This window comes from Zalophus californianus, chromosome 4 (assembly GCF_009762305.2).
Source record: "Zalophus californianus isolate mZalCal1 chromosome 4, mZalCal1.pri.v2, whole genome shotgun sequence".
NCBI lineage: Eukaryota > Metazoa > Chordata > Mammalia > Carnivora > Otariidae > Zalophus > Zalophus californianus.
The window spans coordinates 42,505,340-42,527,772 of NC_045598.1; the positions used below are offsets into that span (position 1 = coordinate 42,505,340).

At 55.4% G+C, this 22,433-nt stretch overlaps 1 protein-coding gene across 7 annotated transcripts in view; it reads left to right on the plus strand.

Annotated features, from left to right (window-relative positions):
* The first annotated feature begins 5,016 nt into the window (after positions 1–5,016).
* PODN (podocan) overlaps positions 5,017–22,433 on the plus strand; it is a 38,847-nt gene continuing 21,430 nt past the window's right edge. For 5 of the 7 annotated variants that reach the window (XR_003520884.2, XR_003520881.2, XR_003520882.2 and 2 more), the window contains exons 1-8: positions 5,294–5,614; positions 11,918–12,234; positions 13,531–13,624; positions 14,996–15,060; positions 16,593–16,702; positions 17,774–17,930; positions 18,236–18,351; positions 18,903–19,560. Coding sequence is in view for 4 of the 7 variants with exons in the window: in XM_027599422.2 (XP_027455223.1) it covers positions 5,434–5,614; positions 11,918–12,234; positions 13,531–13,624; positions 14,996–15,060; positions 16,593–16,702; positions 17,774–17,930; positions 18,236–18,351; positions 18,903–19,560 (1,698 nt within the window). In the remaining 3 variants the exon portion in view is untranslated. Of the gene's footprint in view, positions 5,153–5,293; positions 5,615–11,917; positions 12,235–13,530; positions 13,625–14,995; positions 15,061–16,592; positions 16,703–17,773; positions 17,931–18,235; positions 18,352–18,902; positions 19,561–22,433 lie in introns of those variants that run through there. The other 2 variants (XM_027599429.2, XM_027599389.2) reach the window with 2 other exon arrangements.

Sequence of the window (22,433 nt, forward strand, 5' to 3'; positions counted from 1 at the left end):
AGTTCTAGCTGCCCATGGCATAGCTGCTTTCTGAACACAAAGACTTTGCTGGATGTTGTTGACCAGAAAAAAATGGTCATCAGCCAGATTGTAAATTACTGGGTAAATTACCTTGTGGGACTGGGTTTGTTTAGAGACCACACTGACATGAATTAGGAATTGGGGGTATGGTACTAAATAGCTAATAAGGGCCCTGAAAGAATTATGTGCTATCAGGAACCACAGCTGCATCTGGCCAATTTTAAGAGTTTTTCTCAATAGAGAGTTACAAAATCTACTGGAAAGGTCCAGTATTAATATCTATCTGGAGACTGTTGCAAACAAACAGCTCTTTAGTTCTTGGTTAGAACAGAGAACATGGAGCCAGATTTCTGGCCCTTAAGAAATATGGTGTCTGATTCTATTTGGCAGGCAGTTTAATCTGGTATGGAATTTTAGCCAGATTTCTTGGAGAAATATTTTTTTAATGTATCATATCCAAAATTTATTGCAAAAAGTGATGTCCATTTAACCTAGCCTATTAATGGTCACTTAAATACTTTGTAAATATTCACAGTGCTGTTTTCAGCAGCACGTAGTATGCATTTGACCTTTTATTTACTGAATTTGTAGCCATAAACTTTTATGCAAAACTGGGGGAAATTCATTGTAGTCTGCTGTTTATTTAAATTGCAGGCTGAGAAGCGGTAAGTGCTACAGTTTTCTACCAAACAGCAGTATGTTTTCTTTTTCTTTTACGATTTTATTTATTTGAGAAAGAGAGAATGAGAGAGAGAGAGCATGAGAGGGAAGAGGGTCAGAGGGAGAAGCAGACTCCCTGCTGAGCAGGGAGCCCGATGCGGGACTGGATCCTGGGACTCCAGAATCATGACCTGAGCTGAAGGCAGTTGCTCAACCAACTGAGCCACCCAGGCGCCCTGTTTTCTTTTTCTTTGTAAAACATTGTGTAATTTACCTTTTAGAATATAGCAACTTCTAAGTGTGCAGAACACTCTAAATTAGACATTTCATTTGAACAGAAATATAAGGAAAAGAAGTTCAGTTGTGAAGATACAAATAAGGACAAGACTGACCTAGGCGAGTGGACAAGAGCCTTCAACTTGGCAAAGTGATGCCCAAGGGCAGGGTGTGACAACAGTTCACACAGGTTTGAGAGACCAGTGAAAGGGAGGGGTTATTTTGCCTAGTTATTAGAACTAATGGGAAGAACTTTATAAAAGGGGAATTTCAGACTAAAAATCAGTTGAACTTCCTGACAATAAAAACTGGTCAAGAGTGGACTGAAAGGGGCGCGCCTGGGTGGCTCCGTCGTTAAGCGTCTGCCTTCGGCTCAGGTCCTGGGATGGAGCCCTGCATCGGGCTCCCTGCTCAGTGGGAAGCCCGCTTCTCCCTCTCCCACTCCCTCTGCTTGTGTTCCCTCTCTAGCTGTCTTCTCTCTCTCTGTCAAATAAATAAATAAAATCTTAAAAAAAAAAAAGAGTGGACTAAAAGCTCCCAACACAGAGATGTTCCTGAACCAGGCTGGCAAAACAGGGCACCTGTGAAAGAGGTGCCTTAACAGTGGCTAGAAGAGCATCTGAATGGCAGAAAATACTTCATTGACAGCCACTCTCTTGAGGATTTCTCCTTTTGCCATTTATCAAAATCTTCTTTTCTTCTCTGTGTCAGAAAGACTTTTTTTTAATACTTGCTTATAACTTGACTTGTTCTGTGACTTACTAGATATCCTTGGAAGAAAAAGAAATGAGTACTGAAAGCTTTTCAGTTTTCATTGTGTGAAAGCAGCCCGAGTCTGTTTGTTTTTGTCTTTTCTGAAGTCCCCATTTTTACTTAGCTGGGCAGTAGAACCTTAAGGCCATGGCAGGTGCAGTGTAGGTGACCACTCTCCCTGAAGTTGGAACCTGAGTGTGAATTCTGACTCAGGCACTCATTAGCTGGCCACCTGAGCAAGTTACTTATCCTCCCTGAGCATCAGTTTCCTAAAACAGGGCAGCAATAATACAATCAGGCTTGTTGTGGAAGATTAAGTGAAATGATGTATGGGAAAATGCTGTTGTACCATGTACTGGTTTTAGTTACTAATGCTTGTATTAGTTTTCTAGTGCTGCTGTAACAAATTACCATAAACATAGTGGCTTGCCTCGACGTAAATCCATTATCTCACAGTTCTGCTTGGAAGTTTGGGTGGGTTTGGCTGGGTTCTCTGCTCCAGGTCTCTTGAGGCTGAAGTCAAGGCATTGGCTGCCCTGAGCTCTTATCTGGAAGCTCAAGGGGAGAATCTGCTTCCATGCTCACTCAGGGTGTTGGCAGAATTCAGTAACATGCTGCTGTGGGACTGAAGTCTCCATATGCTTGCTGGCAGCCTGGGGTTCTCAACTCGTAGAGGCTGCCTGCATTTCCCTCTTCTTTAACACTAGTGGAGTCCTCATGTTTCACACCTCTCTGATCTCCCCTTCGGCCTCATCTCTCCTGTCTCCAGCCAGAGAATGTTCTGTGTTTTCAAGAGCTCATGTGATTAGGTTAGGCTTACGGGATAATCCAAGATAATCTCCCTATTTTAAAGTCCATAACCTTAATTATATCTGCAAAGTCCCTTTTGCTACATAATGTAGCATTCACAGGCTCTAGCGATTAGGGTGTGGTTATCTTTGGGGCTTCATTCTGCCTACTACAGTCATGGTATTTTAGGGCTGGAAAGGGCCCTTGCATAACATGAAGTGGGGTTCTTGCCCGGGAGGGTTTACAATCCAATGGGGGAAAGAGATGAAAAACATAAAGCAAAAAAGTCCAATAATAAAAGAGTTTCTATGGGATGTTCAAGGAGCCCAGAAGACCTTCTCTGTATCTGACTCGGCCTGTGGTTCTTCCATCATACCCTGCTTGTTCTTTGATGTTTTGTCTTTTATCAAGATCCTTCAATCCATATACACAAAACAACACCATGTGATTTGATCTCTGTCCCGAAAACAAGCTGCTGCCAGAGCTCAGTATTTGGGACTCTGCTACTTAATAAGGAAAGGTCTTGAGCTCTCAGCTCAAAGTAAGAGGAATTATTTTCTTCTCCGATGATGAAGGTATAACAACACCTTATCTCCCCTTCTTCCTCATCAACCTCCCACGAGAGCCCTCTTGTCTTTCACTCCTAGTTCTCTGGTCACGTGTATGTCTTTACTCCCCTCTTTTGAGTTTTCTTGTTTCTCATTGTTTTGAATTAGAAGGTGCTTACCCTGGATAATGCAGAGATTTCTGGTTAATTCTTGCCACTTGTCATTTCTATTTAATAATGTTTCATAGATGCTTAGGCCTCGGTGACAGTTTGGCAGTAATAACAGCTGCCATTTATTGAACACTTACCATGTGCCAGGGGCTGTGAGGAGTTATGTACCTCCATTTTCTCATTTACTTCCAATTTCTTTTAATTTAGACAATCTGTGAGGCGTGGGTACTATTCATATCTCCATTTGAACCCAGCTGGGATTTGAACCCAAATCTAAGTCCAAAGCTTGTACTTGACACCAGGCACTAAAGTAATATTAAACAGGAGCTGAAAATAAGGCATGAAGGAACCAAAGCAGCACAAGTGGATTGGGAACCCTCAATTTGAAACTCAACTCTTTACAGCTATTGGGAAAGTTAGAGGATTTCCTTCTAGAGCACCAGGATCACCTCCATTTTCCACCAGAGACACTCAAAAGTGATTCCTCCATATTCTGTTTCAGACAGGTGATTTTAGTGTGTGTGTCGACAGCACCTGACAGCTACAGAGTATGTGTGGGCACCGGCTTGGCATTCCACAGAAAAGCCTATTTCTCTGGGGGTGAGGTGGGAGAGATGTGGGGTGTGCCCTGTGGCTGGCCCCAGCAGTTACAGGTAACAGAAAATACCTTCCCCTCAGGATTGGAATGATTAAGATATTTAAGGATTTCACACAGCACTTAGTAGGTATTCAGTATGTGCTGGTTCACATTGTCCTTCTAGAAGATTTTTAGTTCATGGGTATTCAAGTCAGTAGAATCTTGTTCTAGCTCCACTTGAATCTAGGCTCAATGTTGAGAAGACAGGAGATACATCTCTGGGTTGGCCCCTGTCCAGTCCTGTGAATCATACCAGCTCTCAAGTTTGAGCTCAGAGAGAACTGAAATCTGAGGCCAAAGAAGGCAAAATATTTCCCTTTCTCATTCTTGCTGTTTTTGAGTTATTGATGTAATGTAAACAGACAGCTCTGGGTTCAAATCCAGGCTCTGCATTTGCCTTCTCAAGTTACTTGAGAAGTTTCCATCATGGAAAGAACTTGGGCTGTTTCCATCATGGAAAGAACTTGGGCTGCGGGGAAGGAGGGTGAACCTGGCCATTTTACTCAGTTAATCACTTTTCCTTTGTCAAGTGGTCTCCTTACCTGTGAATGGGGCCAACCGCCATCCTCTCGCAGGGTTGTGAAGCTTAGAGAGTTATGTATGTGGTACAATCAGGACGCAGCAGCAGAAGCCCATGATAGATCCTTTACATGAGCCATTCATTCATTCATTCATTCAGGGCACTGGCAATTTAAGTTGAGCAAGTGGTCCCAAGTTTGAGTTATTTATCCTTCTCCTTGTCCAGTAGGAGGGCAGCCAGGTAAGGTAGCTGTGGGTGCCCTGCCCACAGGCCAGAGCAGGTATAGGGAGAGCCTTGTAGAGGCAGCGGAGGTGCCAAGTACCACCTAAACCCAGCCCCACCGCGGTCTACCGCCAAAGCCCCTGGCGCCAGTGTTGCTTCAGCTGCTAGTAGTTAATGCTCCTTAACTTGGAAACGTTTTCAGCTCCTGGGAGCAATATGGTGCCGCGAGGGCTCACTGCCCAACCCCCTTGTCTCCCGGCGACTGAGATCCGCATGCACCCTAGTCCCAGCCCAATTTACAGTCCTTCAAGCCTCAGGAGGCTCTGGGCCCAGGGTCAACGTGGGCGTTGTCGGGGAGGGCGGGGAACTTTTCCGGGAAGGGGCCCGGCAGGGTCTTGGCTGGCAGCCCCGTTAGCCACGGCCCAGGACCCCAGGGTGGGAGAGTGAACGGAAAGGTACTCGTGCCTGGAGCGGTTGCAGAATCCTCAGTCATGAGGAAGAAACTGGGCTCAGAGGCACTTGGGTGAAGGGGCCCTCTCCCCTGCCCTCCTTTCAGGTGCTGGGGCCTAAAGGGGGTCCAGTTCCCCTGCGGAAGGCGGGAACTAGGAAGCGCTGCGGGCTAGACACCCCGCCTTCCCAGCCTCTTGGTGGGGGTGGGGGGGCGTGGTACGGTGGCCCCGCCGGGGCGGAGAGGGGGAGAGGGGTCGGTGCGGGGGCTCTGCCTCCCCGGGAAGGGGGGCCCGGCCAAGTCCACGCAGGGAGGGGGCAGGCCCTCTTCCCTCCCCCGCGCCTGTGGGGACCCTACGCCTGTGTCCGGAGGAGGCCGGCGTCCAGCAGATGCACGCGGTGTGGAGGGGGGGCGGGGGAGAGGCGGGGAGGAGAAAACCCACAACAAAACTTGCATCGCCGAGCTCACGGCTCGACTTGAATGGAAGGAGCCCGCGCCCGCGGAGCGCAGCGGAGACTCGGGACAGCGCGGACGGCCGGCGGGGCGCGGCGCGGCGCAGGGGCGCAGCAGGTACCCGGCGCGGGTAGCCGGGTGGGCCAAGGGGTCGGAACCGAGCCTGGGCGGCGGACTCGGACGTCCCCGCGGGGTCCGGACGGCTCCCGCAGCTACCCCGGGCGGGGCAGCCCGCACTCGCCCCCTTGGTGGGAGCGGTGCACCCAGTGCGCGGCCGAGAGCTCCACCTTGGGCATGCTACCCACTCCGCGATCGCGACCCCGGCAGGGGCCTTTTCTCCTCGCCGGCCAGAAGCTGGTCGCGGCCCCCCCCCCCCCCCCCGCGCTGCGCACATCTGGAAAGAATCTGAGGGCGGATGGGAGGGGGGAGTGGAAGGACGTGGGCGGGCGACCGGGAATGTGGGGGCAGGTGGAACTGGGGAGGGGCGTGGACCCCTGGACTTAGAGACGCGCGTCTTTCTACGTCAGCTCACCCCGGCTAGTTCACCCTTCAACCTGGTTACGGACAGAGAAACTGAATCCTAGAGCGGGGCCGAGGTGTGCTTCCGGGAAGCGCGGACAGGTGTGGCGGAGCCCGCGCTACCACCGCTCGGACCGGCTCGCGGCTTGGATCCCCAGCCCCGCGCCGCGCACTCGGCGAGCCAGAGCTCTCAGCTGGCACCTGGTGTCCGTCTGTCTGTCTGTGCGGCTGCCTCCCCGCGGGGACAGCTGGACTGAGGAAGGGTGGGGGGGCGCGGAGCGCGAGAAGCGAGGTCGGCGCCCTCCCTCTGAAGCGGCGGAAGTCCCTGGTTGTTGGTCCTTGAACCGCCGGGCTGGGGCGGGGGCGGGGGCTTTAGAATCCCTGAGGAACCGCCAGGTGGAAGAGGAGGCGGCGGCGGCGGCGGGCTCCCGGCAGGGCAGCCGCTGGCTCTCCGGGTGCGAGGCAGCTGCAGCCGGAACTTAAGGAGAGGAGCGGGCGCCGCAAGAGGGTGCGAGCGGCTCTGACAGCCCCTGAGCCCCAAGGCACAGAGGGATGCGCGCCTGGCACTTGGAGCGCATCACGGATCCTTTGAGGCCCCCCGCAACCTGAGTGGCTGCCCGTGCACTTTGGGCCGGCGGGGAAACGTGAAGCTGTGGTCTAGCGGCTCCAGGAGGCACCACTGCTACGAACCGCGAGAGCCCCTGGGTGCTCATGTCCCCTTTTAGGGCCCACGGCCCAGTCTGCTCGAGCCTCGAGTGCAAGTTAAGGAATGTTAGATTCACGTGACTGTTTTCACGAAATCTTGTGGGAACATACTCTGTTCTTTCTATCTGAATCTTAGGGGATGGGTGACTAATGGTGGCACCTCTAGGCCTGTAGAGTCATACATAAGACCTCTGACCATGACCTGACTGGTACCCTTGATGGCTCCCTATCACCAGCACCTTAGCATAGTGGCTGATACCCTTGGAGGCTTGGACCTCCAGCCCTAAGCTCCTCCCCTGCCTCATCCTGTTTACCTTTCTTTAAAGGCACCTCCCCCTTCCCCCATCCTTAACACTGTGCCTTTGCTCATGCCCTTCCCTCTGTCTGGGGTACTTTTCCTCCCCTTTGTCCCCCTGGAGAGCTCCTACTCAGCCTTCAAGAGCAGTTCAAGGCTCTGGGCAGGAGTCAGAAGACACAAATTCTAGTCCTGGTCTTAACTTCAACATATTATATTGTAAACTGAGGAGGTCAGACCAGAAAACGTTGCAAATCTCTTCTGCCTTTCACAATTTCATTTCTTCATTCAGCAAACATTTCCTGAGCACCTGCTCCATGCCTGGGGAGTGAGGAAAGGCTTTGCTGAATCTTGCAGGATGCAGTGGACCAGGGGTGCTGTGGGAGCACTAAAGAACCTCCTAACCCAGTCAGGGGAGAGCAGCAGCTACCCAGAGCAGGGACATTTGAGTAGCAGTTTGCTGGAGATGGGCAGCCATGGGAGCCCCTTTGTGCTTGAGTTTCTTATCTGCAGAGTAGGAAGACTGTTTTTTAGTTTGGAAATTTCTATTAGAGATGGTAAGATGCAGCTGTCTGGGGCCCAGCACAAAGTGGGTGATTAGTGAATTTTTACAGTATTTGAGTGGAGAAGGAAGGTGCTTGCTAGGGGCTGAGGATCTGTGTCCTGATTTGGGTCTCCCTTCCCTTTCCTTCTTCTAGTCTTGCCTTAATCCCCCACTTAAGCCCTTCTGGGCCTTGAGGTTTGGTTCCCCAGGGGTGGTAGGTGGGGTGAGAGGCAGCAGGTCCCAGGGACTTCCTCAGTAACAGTAACCCCGTGTGTGTCGCACTTGCTTGATGCCAACATCAGATGGACATGTCGTTCCATTTCATCCTCATGAGGATTGCCCAGACTAGTAAACAGAGGCTCGGGCGGTGGAGTGACTTGTCCAGACTCACACAGCAGTCAGGAGTTGAACCATGTCCTCCTGTGGCTAAAGTGCTCGCCCTGAGAAAGAGCTCACTGCAGGCTGAGCTGCTCCTCTCACTGGCCATTTGCTGTCCCAGCGTGTGAGTTGTTCCTCACCGGGGGGCTCCTCACTAGGGATGTATAGAGACCAGGGGCTTGCTCTCCTCTGTTCTTCCACACGCAGCTCCCAGCATGGCTGAGCACACAGAAGGGGCTTTAGGGGCTAATCTTGCTCAACATTCTTAGAAGAAGAAGAACAACAACAACAACAAATTGAGACTCAGATGGGCCATGACGTGGCCAAGGTCACACAGAAAACCAGGTGGTGGAGCTGAGACTGCCCAGGATCCCAAGGTCCAGAGGAGGAGATGGGAGCTTCCAAGCCTGGTCTGTTCTTCCTGCCTCTCCTGTGAATCCAGCTCCTCTTCTCCATCCCAGCACCTCTCTCTGCCCAGACCAGGCCAACTACTCCTCGCCTGTACCATTGCACAGCCTCGGAGAGCTCCCCACTGGTCCATCCATAAACCCACCTATGCCACACTCCTGCTCTGCAGTGGCTCCTCATCTTTCTTAGGATTGTAAGATAAGGATCACTCTCCCTAACGTGGCTTCCAAGTCCCTTCTTGGCCTGGACTGCCCACCTGCATCCCTCCCAGTCCCCAGCACCCAGCAGACACTCTAGCGAGCTTTGTAGAGGTCACAGATGGGCTCTCTTGCACCTGCTGACCTCCTTGCTTATGTCAGCTTTTCCCTTTTGCCCGATATTCATCCTTCATGGCTAGATCAGGTATGCTTCTTCAGAGAAGCCTTCTTGACCCCAGGCATGGTTAGCTCTCCTCTGGCCCTCTACGGACTCTAGCTTCCCTCCATCACACCTCTGATAACACTGGGATTATAATATTCCGTGTACACCTGGCGTCGGTGCCGGCACTGCCCGATAGAAATAGAATGTGAGCCATAGTGCAAGCCACATATGTAATGTGAAGCCACGCTAAAAAAATAAAATGAAACAGGTAAAATTAATTTCAGTAATTTATTTTATTTAAGTCAACTGAATATAAAAATAAATATTTTATGAGATATCATTAATATTAATAATGAGCTATTTTACATCCTTTTTTGTACTAGTCTTTGGAATCCATGTGCACTACTTAAGGCACCTCTCAATTTAGACTAGCCCCATTTTGAGTGCTCAGTAGCCACATGTGGCCACCACATTGGACAGGGCAGGTATGAGCTGCTTCAGGGCGGGAGCCAAACTCGAGTGGTCTGCCCGGGTCCTTAGTGCCCAGCTGTGCTTGGCCCAGGGAAGGGCCCAGGCTGGACTCAGCTTCACCACTTACCAGCTGTGTCACATTGGCCAATCCATTGCTAGCTCCCTCATCTATAAAGTGATGGTGATAGCATTTTCAATATGGTTCCTAACATTAATATAAATTAAGTATTTTTACAGCTACAGTGTAGATCTTTACAGATACAAATTAAAAAGGAGGGAGGAAAACTAGCTGGTCCAGTGAGTGCACAAGATATGGGGGAAGGATCCTTCTCCTTGGCCGCCTGCCCTGATTGATTTGGGGTTTGGGCCTGTGCCCACACTCCCCCTCCCAGAGCCCTGGTCTGGGATCAGACAGGCAGGGAGGGGCACTCTGGTCTAAGGCTGGTGGTTCCAGGGGCTGCAGGCTGTTGAGCCAGTCAGGGGTGGCGGGGGGAGGGTTATAATATGGGAGTGATGGGCTGTAGACGGGTTGAGGATTAATGGCCCATTTGGTCAGGGGATGGGGCAGCAGGGGTGTGGTAGGATGGGCCTAGGGCCAGGCTGCCACAAGTTACTTGCTGCTGCCAACTGATCCCTGGGGCCCAGGAGCTATGTGTGTGCTAGGCTCCCTGGTTTTCTGCCCGGCCAGGGGCTGGGGCCGGAGTCGGCTTAGGCCTCCTAGACCTACATGGATTCTAACAAGCCTGGATGCTGCCCCTCTTCTCCATCCTCACACCTTCCTCTGGGGCCTCAAAGGGCTCACCCAGTCTGGGGTGGAGGGTGGGGCAGGAGTATTGTACTGGGCTCTGCTGCCCCCTCAGACTGAGGGCAGGGAAATTTGCCACCTCGCTTGTGTCCCCTGTGCCAGCACAGGGCTGAGGGCAGGCGGGACCTCACCTTGGAGAGCTGGCTGAGCCAGCGAGTGGGACAAAGCAGTGTCTGGAACGTCGCAATGGCCACAGCGCAGCCGGAATTCATGCAAAAGGCTGGAGTCTGCAAATCTGGGGGGCGGTGGGCCTGGGGCTGGGCTGCAAACACAAGCAGGATTTGGACAAGAGAAGGGGAGGAAGCAGGGGGCTCTGGAGTGGGCAATGCCCACAGATATTAGTGGTAGGAAGAGCTAACATTTATTGAGCACTTACGGTGTGCAGTATGTGCCTCTCTCTGACTCTCAGGGTCTCGCCGTGAGGGCAGCTCTGGTAACCTCTATGGACAGGTGAGGAAGACAAGGTTTAGTGGGTGACAAAACTGAGAGCCAGAGCTGACTGCAGCCCCAGTCTGGCTCCCTCCGCCTACCTTCCTAACCAGACATCGGCTGCGGTGGCCAGCTCCCAGGTTCTCCAGGCCCAGCATCTCAGACCTCTCTAGCTGCTGTGTGGGCTCTGGTCCCCAATCTAGTGCCAGGGCGAGGGCGTCAGACTGAGGCATGCCCCCCCCCGCCCCGCCCCGCAAGTGCTTGCCATACACCTGCATTTGTAATTGCTGTAGCAGTCATGGCCACACCCCATCATCTAGGAGGGGCCACATGCCGACTCCTCGAAGACGCTGTGGTTTTGGATGTATCGTCTGCGTTGTAAGATGGGGAAATTGGCTCAGGGAGGTCAGAGCCGCTCAGTGCTGGAAGGGGACTCAAACTGGGGACTGTGGGACTCTAGAGTCAGTGCACCTGAGCTGTGGCCTGTCACAACTTAGCATTCCCCAGACATGTTTGTTAAGTGAGTTTCTGTAAAGACGACTCCAGGGTCCAGCCCCCTGGAGCCAAGGTAGGCCCCTGCGCTGCCTAGAAGATGGGACCCCTGCATCTTTCTCATGGCCTGAGGCCATCCCCAGTCCCAGGTTCTCCTGAGGCCATCCCCAGTCCCAGGTTCTCCTGCTACCCTAGGGGGCCATGCTGGGGAGTGGTCTCTTGCAGGTAGCCCCAGTCATGTGAGCACAGCAGGCCCCGGTGAGGGTGTAAACATCAGGAAGAAGGGACTGGGAAGGTCCATTCACCTGAGGCCTGCTCTGTGCCGGCCCTGTGCTGGGCCTCCACCCAGACCCTGAGGGTGGCTCACGGCCCTCTATGGGGGAAGGACCCCTTCCCGTATTCACAACCCAACCCAACTCACGCCCCGCCCTAGGGAACACAGGGGAAGGGAGAGCCCTGGGGCAGCTCAATGCTGACTTTGGTTCTTAGAGAAGTTGCTGACTGCACAAGAGAGGGGGAGGGCGTTCCAGGCAGAAGGAACAGCATGTGCAAAGGCCTGGAGAGAGGATCTACTAGGTAGACCTGTATACCTGGGGTGGGGGTATTGGAAGAGAGATGGGGTCAAGTCCGGAACATACTAGAATGGCAAGCTGAAGAGCCGGGATGCACCCTGCTGGTGCTGGCCCGCATGGCCCTGTGGCTCTGGAGGAGGCACAGAGCCTCCCGTCCCGCCTGTGCCAGGGCAGCAAGAGCTCCGCAAAGTCCCAGCCAAGCCCTGCAAGTCACAGTTCATCCCGGGCCTCAGCTTCCCCGTCTGTGCAGTGGGAGTACGGGTTCCTTGGGGCCAGGCTGGGTAAGGGTTGCTGACTTGCCTCCAGAGAGCAGCCCTGATGACAGGGAGGCGGGTGGGGAAGGGAGGGGTGGCAGTCAGTAGATCAGATGCGTGCCCAGGACCCCAGGAGGGCCCCGTCCTGACTTGTGTGGGCCCTTGCCCTGTGTCTGCTGTACCCACAGGTACCATGGCCCAGAGCAGGGTACTGCTCCTCGTCTTGTTGCTGCCACCGCAGCTGCAGCTGGGACCGGTGGGCACGGCGAGGTCTCCGGGGTTTGGCCGAAGTGGTACCCACAGCCTGAGCCCTGCCGAGAATGAATTTGTGGAGGAGGGGCCGGTGTTGGTGCTGAGACCCGAGGAGCCAGGGCCTGGCCCCGTCACCATCAACTGCCCCCGAGACTGTGCCTGCTCCCAGGAGGGTGTTGTGGACTGCGGTGGCATTGACCTGCGCGAGTTCCCGGGGGACCTGCCTGAGCACACCAACCACCTGTCCCTGCAGGTGATGCGGGCATCAAAACAATGGTCATGGTGCTGCCCCCTACACTCGTGGCTCCTGTCCCCAACCCCCACAGCCCCCGGCTCGTCCAGAACCCCCAGAACTTGTGGCTCCCCAACCCCAGACACAGGGTGCGAGGGCTGTCCCCGCTCTGATGCCCGGGTCGCAGAGTACCATGCTATTACGACTGCTTTGTTTTGCTTGAGGGCGTCCAGGCTGAGACCCCCAAGGAGAGTCAGACCCTGTGAGAAATGGACATGGATCCGCCTGGCAGCTGACCCTCTGAATGGACAGGATGTCCCAGACACCATTTCAGGCCAGGAAGATAAGAGAAATTAGACCCGGATAGAGTGCTCTGGGGGCTCAGAGGATGGAGTACTCTCTCCAGCTGGGGTACAGGCTAGGTTTTGAGAAGTGGGACACAGTGTTCCAAACAGGGGACTCTGGGAGTGCTGGTGCACCCATGACCGGTTTTGTGTGGCCCAGGAGACCTGGGGGAGCGGGAGGCTGTTGTACCCATTCCCAGAGGTCAAGCCTAGTGAAGGAAAGGGACCAGCCCACGATCACCCAAGCTGATGGGTCCACGTTGTTGGTGGAGGGAGTCCAAGGCCAGGGTAGCTTGTGGGGGAAAAGGACAAGTTAAAGCAACACTCATTGTTGGTTCATTCACTCATTTATTCATAAAATGTCTCCTGGGTACCTGCTCTGCACCTCTGGTGCTGGGTCAGGTGCTGGGCATGGTGGGAGGACTCAGTCTGTGGGGGAGACAGAGATCTAAACAGGTAAAGGTAACAGATGGAGACAGAGGACTAGTGCAGCGGGGCCCAGAGCAGCTCCTAATCCAGGCCCCAGTCCAATTCAGGAAGGCTTCTGGAGGAGGTGGTAAAGCATTCCAAAAGGAGTGAGGACCACAGGTTTTTCCCCCTCAAGAAAGGGAACCCAAAGTAGTTTCTGGCTTGGGGTGGGGAGAATGGGCTGGGATGCCTGTCACCAAGTAGGAACATGAAAGGAGCAGGTCTAGAGGGGAGATGCACTCCAAGTTTGAACTGTCTATAGATGTCCATGTATGGGCTCCCAGAAGGTGGGACCTGCATGTCTGTTGTGGTCACTGCTGGGCCTCCCATACTCAGACCCAGGCCTGGCCCAGCCCCAGGTCTGTCTGCATGGGTGTGAACCCCAAGGGAGGTGCCCAACCGAGGGACTGGCTCCTGGGACTGGGGTGGGAGTGAGCCTCTACTGAGGCAGGAGCCCTGGGCCTCTAGTGAGGCCTCCTCACCTCCCCTGTCCCCTAACCCCCAGAACAACCAGCTGGAGAAGATCTACCCCCGGGAGCTCTCCAGGTTACATCGGCTGGAAACTCTGAACCTCCAGAATAATCGCCTGACTTCCCGAGGTGAGGGATCCCCCACCGGAGCCCGGGCCGGGGACACCAGGCGGGGCACTGGTGCCCGTGGGAAGAGCTCTGCCCCTGGACCCTGGGATATGGAAAACAGCAGGGCTGGGCTGGCAGCAAGGCCCCATGGGCAAGGGGCTCCCTGAGGTTGCCTGAGACCCGCCCCCTCCCCCCCACCCCCATTTGTGCCTGAGAGCTGGGTCGGGTCAGGGGACAGGCTTCAGAGAAGCTTTGATTCCCAGGGCCTTTGTCAGAGCTCGTAGGTCGATTCACAGAAGGCCTTTAGAATCAAAGAGCTATAGAATCCTCCATTTGTAAAAGATTATTTTTTTTCTGATATGAAAATAATTTATGATTATAATAGAAAATTTGGAAATGTAGAAAATGAAATGGAAAAGAAAAAACCCACTCATAATTCTGCCACACAGAGTTCATCAGTATTGATGTTTTCGTATATCTCTTTCCACTTTTTAAAAAACCACTTTATTGAGGTCTAACTTATATACTGTAATGTTTACCCAATGTAAAAGTACAATTTGATGAGTTTTGAGAAGTTTATACAGTTGAACAACCCTCCCCATAGTCCAATCTAGGCTTTTTTTTCTTTGTGTTTTTTAATTCATAGCTGAGCTTATAGGGTAGATGCAATAACTACTATAACTGCTTTGTTGCTCCTAGCAGTTAACACAGAAGCATCCTTCATGGTGCTGAGCACTCTCGGTGGCCATCATTCTACCCAGCAGCAGCAGGGTAGTCCCCGGAGGGACGCTGCGCAGTTTATGTAACTGTTCCCTCTCCTTAGATACTTGGCTGAGTCCCAGCATTTGAAGGGCTGGGAGCCCGGAACTGAGTGTCAGAGGCCGGCCTAAGGACTGGAGAAGGGCCAGTTTGGCTGGCCTCCCAGCGACAGCCGAGTCCTGACATCACATCTGCCAGCTTGGGACAGGGCTGGGCCAGGTGGTGGGGAGGTACAGGGACCCCTGCCCCGCCCTGCCCTGCGGCTGGGTATCAGGAGGGTCTCTGGCACCTGAGGGGAGCACTCCTTCCTGGTGGGGAAGGGTGGGGCTGGGTCCTCTGCCCTGTGGCCTGAGCTGATGAAGACCCATTCCTGCCAGGGTGGCCCCGAGCAGGTGAAAGACTGGTCATTTCTGAGCCCTTTCCGCCTGCTCCTCTGAGCCGGGGCCCCTGTGAGCAAGGGGAAAGAAGAGGGGACTGGGCAGGCCTGCTGGGACTGGTTGGGAAGGGGTCAGAGCCCAACCTGTCTCAAGGAGGGGCCCTCCCCAGTCCTGGCCAGTGCGGGGGTTGGTGGTGGCGTGCTCCCCTGTAGCATCTCCTTCATCCAGGGCTCTGACTGATGCCTGTCCTTTGAAGGGCTCCCGGAGGAGGCTTTTGAACATCTGACCAACCTCAATTACCTGTACTTGGCCAATAACAAGGTAAGGGGCCCCCTGGTGTCTGGGGCTGAGCTCAGGGAACTTCCACTAGGGCCTTTTTGAGGGTGGCCGCTGGGTCCCCCTTGCTGCTCAGATATGGTCCTGGTAGGACCCCACACTTTAATGCAGGGCATCAGAGTGGCCAGATAATGAAAACAGAGGCCCAGGCCTTATGGAAGTGTAGGGGGTGACAGCTCATCCCCACTAACGAGGGGGTACTTGGAGCGCTTCTTGGAGGAGGTGTCATTTGAGCAGGGCCATGAAGGGTAACAGGATTTCGGCCAGGGGCCCTAAGGGGGAGGCACTGCTGAAGAGACAGCGGGAGAAAAGGCACAAAGGCACTCAACTTCAAAACAGTTGGTGTATCCCAGGGCTCTGTCTTGGCCCCTTCTCTCTGAGCTCTCTCGAGGTGACCCATCCCCTCCCTGGGCTTTGGCACCCATCTGCAGTCAAATGCTCTACCCCTGAGCTATACCCCCTCTGCTCTTTGGCACCCATCTGTATCATGGCCATATGCAATGGCCGTCCCCAGCCCTTTCTACTCCTCCCACTCAAGACACAAATCTGAGTCTGAGCCACAAATCCAGGGTGCGTTGCTCACCCACGCCCAGTCCCACTGTGAGCCCTTGGCTCCCCTCTGGCCCTGGTCCACCAGCCCTGACCTGGATGGCCTTGCTTCCTCATTCGCTGTTCCTTCTCCTCAGAGCAGCCAGAGGGACCCTTAAAAATCACGCCTGCTTCTACCCCTCCATCCCCACTTCCCCAGCTCAAACACTCCCAAGGCTTCACTTTCCACCCGGAGTGAAAGCCATGCTTCTCCCCGTGGCCTGTGGTCGGAGGGCCTGTGTGTGGGCCTCACAACTCCCATTCCGCCTCACTCCCTCTGCTCCAGCCCCCAAACCTGGCAGCCCCCGAGCAGGGCCTGCCCTCGCTGCCCCTGCCGCCATGGGTGCTCTTCCCTCAGATGGCATTAGCGGTGCCTTCATGCCTTAGGTGTCCCCTGTTCCCTGCGCACCCAACTTAGTTGTTCTGTCCTTGGTCTGTTCTAACGTGTTACCACTCTCCAATACTTTTGTTCCTTGTTCCTTGTCCTCTCCACTAAGATGTAAGCTTTAGGGGGTGGGGATGGGGACACTTCTCTGTTTTGTTCCCCAGGACATGTCCAGCACCTGGAAGCAGGCCTGCAATGTTGCAGACTCAGGGCCTACTGTTGAATGAATGAAGGCTAGATACTGGGGCAGGGGGGTGTCTGGAGGAGTGTGGGTCCTCACTGTGGCTGTACAGAGAGTCTGTGCTGGGGAGCAATGAGGGGAGAGACCAGGAGGACGGGCAGGGCAGGGCACAAGCCTAGAGGGCTTTCGATGTTCAGGGCTGTGGGGAGCCATGGACATTCTGTTTTTGTGTTATCAGGGGAGTGGGATGGGTTTCCAGTTGAGAAAGATGGCTCTGGTTGCAAGCAGGTGACAAATTGGAGGGGACCCAGAGTCTGCCTCTGCCCCCCACTGGGCTTTCTGCCCCAACTCTTCCCTTTCTAGCTGACCTTGGCACCCCGGTTCCTGCCAAACACCCTGATCAGTGTGGACTTCGCTGCCAACTATCTCACCAAGATCTACGGGCTCACTTTCGGCCAGAAGCCAAACTTGAGGTGAGAAATCAGACGGGGCCCTGGGCTCCAGCTGGGGAAGAAGGAGGAGCTGAGACAGACACTCCGAGCCCTGAGCAAGGCGGAGAAAGCCCAGATAGGCCCTGGAGGAGGGGCATGCCGGGCAGTGCAGGCAGGATGCCCCTGGCTGAGCGCTGTGGTGGGGCTGCCCGGGGCTGCAGGATCTGAAGGCTGAGAGGAATCTGTCCAGGAGACAAGATCAGAGAGTGATGTCTGCGGAATTGTGGGGAGCTCGGTGAGGGTTTTTCCCTCCTTCCCCAGCCCGTGGGGGAAGGAAGCATCTTCCAACAGGCAGAGCCGGCCCTCACTGAGAGCTGCTTTGGGAGGAGTGAGGCCTCCTAGCAGAGGTGTGTGAACAGGGCAGGGTGGTGCTAGGGGGTACTGACAACCCCCAGTGCTGATTCTATCCCGTAATCTGTCACCTCACTTGATTGTCTCCATCCCCCAAAGGAGCCAGGGTCACTGTGTGTGGTCCCATCCCACCGATGAAAAGGCTGAGGCCCAAGAGAGGTCACACAGCAAGAATGAGTTATATCTTCCATGTTTAAATATCATCTGTTTCTCTTATTTCTGGTCTTTGCTCCCTCTAGTATGTTAGTGGCATGGTGGCAGGGTCTTGTTGGTTGTGTCCACTGCTTATCTCTTCAGAGTCTAGAACAGTCCTGGCACATAGGGACATTCACTATATATTTGCTGAATGAATGAGAGGTCACCTCCTCTGAGCTGGGCCCTGTACTGGACACTTGAGACAAAGAGGTGGCAGGGACAGTCCCCATCTGTGGGAAGTCCCACAGAACTCAGAGCCAGCTGCGTGGAGTTGCCAGGCAGGGATCCAGAATCCTATTTCTGCCACTGAGGTGTGCGGCAGCCTTCAGTGGGTCCTTGGTCTCCTCGGCAGTGTAGGGGGGCACTGGATTAGGTGGGGTCTGAGGTTTTTTCAAATGGGAAGAGGGTACTCTGGGCCCAGGCCCAGCCTGGGCAGGGTCTGAAGGCTCATCAGGTGAGCTGGTGGAGGGGGCCCGGGTGGGTGAGGACCTGTGCCTCATTCCCCAGGTCCGTGTACCTGCACAACAACAAGCTGGCGGATGCCGGGCTGCCGGACAACATGTTCAACGGCTCTAGCAACGTCGAGATCCTCATTCTGTCCAGCAACTTCCTGCGCCATGTGCCCAAGCACCTGCCGCCTGCCCTCTATAAGCTGCATCTCAAGGTGGGAGGGAGAGCATGGGGAGGGGCAGCAAAAGAGTAGGGACCTGCAGTGGGGGAAGAGCCCCGGTCCACTTAGGCCCAGTGGTGAGGCTGTGGGGCCTTGGGCACAGGCCAGAGGGCACAGTGTCCACTGTAGAGGACGAGGCAGAAGCCCAGGTACCTGGCTGTTGATATCACATGCAGAATGCTTCAGGCCTGGCCCTCCTCCCACGGCTCCCCAGGCCCCTCTCCACATCTCATTCCAAGGCCCTGCCCTCACCCTTTGGCTGTCCCTCATGCTCCCCTCCCGACCATCCCACCCCTTAGAACAACAAGCTGGAGAAGATCCCACCAGGTGCCTTCAGTGAGCTGAGCAACCTGCGTGAGCTGTACCTGCAGAACAACTACCTGACTGACGAGGGCTTGGACAACGAAACCTTCTGGTGAGCCCCGCCTGGGCCCCCCGTGGAAGCCCGGGACCCAGGAAGCAGCTCCCTGGGCCCAGCAGCCAGGGCCTCGCGCACCCCCCCACCTGTCCCCGGCCAGCTTCCTGGAGAAGGAACTTTGGGGCTCGTGCCTCTGCTGACATTTCTGTCCCCGAGAACAAGCGATGTGTAGATAAAGCCAGCCAAAGTTCCAGTGAGGCATCTTCAGAGGCTGGCTTCTTGGTACAAAGTTGAGACGAGTGTATTTGTTGAAGGCAAATGAATTTTCACTTTTTAGGCCCCGGGTAGCTACAAAAGGCCTTAAACAACTGGTCTTCAGAGAAGCTCCTTTGTGTCAGAAACCATGCTAAATTCTTCTGACACCAATACAGCGTTGAATCAACCCAAGGAGAGGCGGGAGAGGACTGAGGTCCCCTCGTGGGTCAGCCAGTGGCAGAGCTGGGATGAATTAGACGCAGTTCCCTTGCCGTCTCCCTCGGGAGGAATGATGGTAACAAGCACCACGTGGGCCCCAGCCAACCGTCCTCATCCCCCCCCACCCCCCGCAGGAAGCTCTCCAGCCTGGAGTACCTCGATCTGTCCAGCAACAACCTGTCACGGGTCCCCGCGGGGCTGCCGCGCAGCCTGGTGCTCCTGCACCTGGAGAAGAACGCCATCCGGAGCGTGGACGCAGACGTGCTGACGCCCATCCGCAGCCTCGAGTACCTGCTGCTGCACAGCAACCAGCTGCACGCGCGCGGCATCCACCCTCGGGCGTTCCAGGGCCTGAAGCGGCTGCACACGGTGCACCTGTACAACAACGCGCTGGAGCGCGTGCCCAGTGGCCTGCCCCGCCGCGTGCGCACTCTCATGATCCTGCACAACCAGATCACCGGCATCGGCCGCGACGACTTCGCCACCACCTACTTCCTGGAGGAGCTCAACCTCAGCTACAACCGCATCACCAGCCCGCAGGTGCACCGCGATGCCTTCCGCAAGCTGCGCCTGCTGCGCTCGCTGGACCTGTCCGGTAACCGTCTGCACACCTTGCCACCCGGGCTGCCGCGCAACGTGCATGTGCTGAAGGTCAAGCGCAATGAGCTGGCCGCCCTGGCACGCGGGGCGCTGGCCAGCATGGCCCAGCTGCGTGAGCTCTACCTCACCGGCAACCGGCTGCGCAGCCGGGCCCTGGGCCCCCGGGCCTGGGCCGACTTGGCCCATCTGCAGGTAAGGGGGAGGGGAAAGGGGCTGGGTCATGCCTTGTGGGGTGCGGCTGCCATGGCTGTCCCAAGCCCACCCATCGTGTGGGCTCAGCTGAAGGGTGGGTGGGAGGGCCTGGCCATGGGGTGGGGGCTAGACCAGGAAACAGTCGGTATGGCTGGCATGCCAGGTGCGGCAGTAAGCTGCTGCTATGGCCAGGCTGAGCTCAGCACCTGCAGGAGGGCTGTGGGGATAAGGGGGGGTCATGGCTGCAGGTAGGAGGCCCACGGTCCAGGAGGATGGGGGGCAGGTAGGGCCAGGGCGGGGGGCACTGGAGAGTCAAGCTCACCCGTCTGAAGGCTCAGGAACAGGTGGCTGGGAAAGGCTGGGCTTGGGGGAGGGGAGGGCCAAGGTCTGGGAGACAGGCTGACCTCAAAGGTGCCGAGGGCTGGGGGAGGCTACATGAGGCATGCTGGGGCTGCTGAGTGGGTGTGGCTGCTGTGGCCACAGTCTGAGTCAGTTGAGGTATCTGGCTGTAAGTGAGGACCAAGAGGGAACTTGAGTAGAGAAATCTGGGAGGCAGGGCCTTGGTGCTGCAAGGTCAGGAAGTGCCCCCACTCTGCTGCACTACAGGGGGCGAGGGGGCCCCTTCCCCAAATGTATACACCCCACGCCCGGACTTGCTCCTCTCTCTCTCTCAGGGCTCTGCTCAAATGTTGCCTGCTTGGGAGGTCTTCCTTCACCAGCTATCACACTCCTGTGCTTTGTTTTTCTTCATAATCCTCATCCCTCTGGGTATTAGGTCATCCGTCTGCTTGTTTGTTGCTTGCCCTCCTGCTAGAATGAGGGGCAGGCATTTTAGTCTGTTGTGTTCACTGCTGGCCCCGGGAACCTCCATGTGGTAGGCTCACAGTACCTGTATTTTGGGAGAGCTGTCACGATGAGGATATCTGAGGGGGGTGCAGGGGCGAGCCCACAGAGTGGGGGGGGGCAGGCAGGCGGGGCTCAGCTCTGAGGGCGGATCAGGGTGGGAGCTGGGGGTAGGCAGCTGGCCCTGCAGGAACAGCTAGCTGGGGTCTCTCCTCACCCAGATGGCCCAGCTTGAGGGCCAGACACCGGGATCCAGCTGCCTGGGCCAGGCCCTTGTGGATTGTCCTCAGGAGCCCAGATCCCATTGTCCTCTCCTCCACACCTGCTCCTCCTACTGCATTTTCTAACTCGCTGAAGGGGTGCCCACGGGAGACTTGGACGCTGCCCCTGACACCCCCTTTTCATACCTCCTGCCCCCCAATACCCATTGTTACTGAACTCTGCCATTTCTACTGTCACACGTCTCAACTCACTTTCCTCCATCCCTACTGCCCATACTCCAAGCCAAGGCACCCCCATTTCCATAGGAGCTCTCCACTCCTACATCCCATGTGCAGTTGGTGGGTATCTTGAAAAACACATGCTCACCTTCCAGTCCTGCTCAGAACCCTTCCATGGCTCCCCATTGCTCTTAGAACCCAGAGCAGAATCCTTGCCGCTGTTCTCAGGGCTGGCCTGCTTCTGCTCCCAGCCAAGCTCCTTAGTCTCCCAGGCACACTGGGTGTCGCTCCTCCTGGCACTCCCCGCTGAAGCACAGCACCCTGCTAACACCTCCTCACTCCTTCGTTCCACAGCCTGTCTCGGGCCTCCACCATGTGCAGACTCTAGAACTGAGGACCTGGCAGGGAGTAAGACAGATGGAGGGTCACTACCCTCCTAGAGCTTGTCATATACCTAGGACTTAGTCTAGGTGTCACCTCCTTCAGGAAGCCCTCAGTGATGGGCAGGTGCAGCCTGGGTGACTTCAGTCAGTGATGAGGTGTCTGGTGGGGGGTTCTTCCTCACACTGTGGGATCTTTCTAAAGCAGCTGCTCCCCCTGCTTCAGAGCGCCCGCCTGTGCTGGCTGCTGTACTCCCCTGACCCAAGGCTGGGTCAGGCCCCTCCCATGGGTCCCGTCCACACAGCCCAGTTCCACCAGCTGTCGTCAGATTTTGGGTCCACCCCCGCCCCCGGCCTCCAGTGGCAGAGGCAGCATCTCCATGGATTCCATATCCCTGGCACCTGTGGGCGCTGAGGATGTTTGGAATGAATGAGGAGGTGCCAGGGCTGTGTGGCGGGAGCACAGTGGGGAGCAGGGATTCCTGCTGGGTAAGGGAGGTGACGGGGAGGCTCTCCACGGTGTGTAAAGCTTGTTTCCCCTTGAATCTTGAATCTCGATTCATGGCCCCTAGTTTCCTGACCCTGAGCCTCAGCCTGTCGGAGTGAGGAAGGGAGCTTAGAGATGATGGAATGCACCTGTGCTTGCACAGGAGCGAGTGTGTGCTGATGGCCTGAGGGGAAGGCAGGGAGCTGGGCCCATGCACGTCCAGGTCTCCTGCCTACCTCATGTTTGCTCCTCCCTGGGAAAACCACCCCATTTCCCTGGCCACCTGCTGCCGGCACTCTAGGCATGTGCTGACCCCGAGACTGATGACCAGCCTAGGGCTGGTTGCCATGCCAGGGTCACTGTGGGCCTCGAAGCCTTGCTCCCAGCGCCTGCCCACATGGCCTCTGAAGTCCGTGAATGAGCAGCCCCACCCTCATCTGGGACCAGTGTGGGGATATTCAAAGACTGGAGGATCTCTGGCCTCTGCCCTTCTGGGGCCTTCAGTCTGATGGGGGTGACAGGCGTGCCGAGGAGGAGGGACTGTGCCACCCAGGTATCTTGGCTGTGAATTCATGTTTAAATGCAGAAGGAGCTGGGTAGGACATAGTTAGAACAAGGGTTTGGATTCCAGCCTCATGCAGACTGCATGGCCTTGGACAGATCTCTTAACCTCTCTGAGCCTCTGTTTCCCCTCCTGGAAAATGGGGATAGTTCTAGATCCCA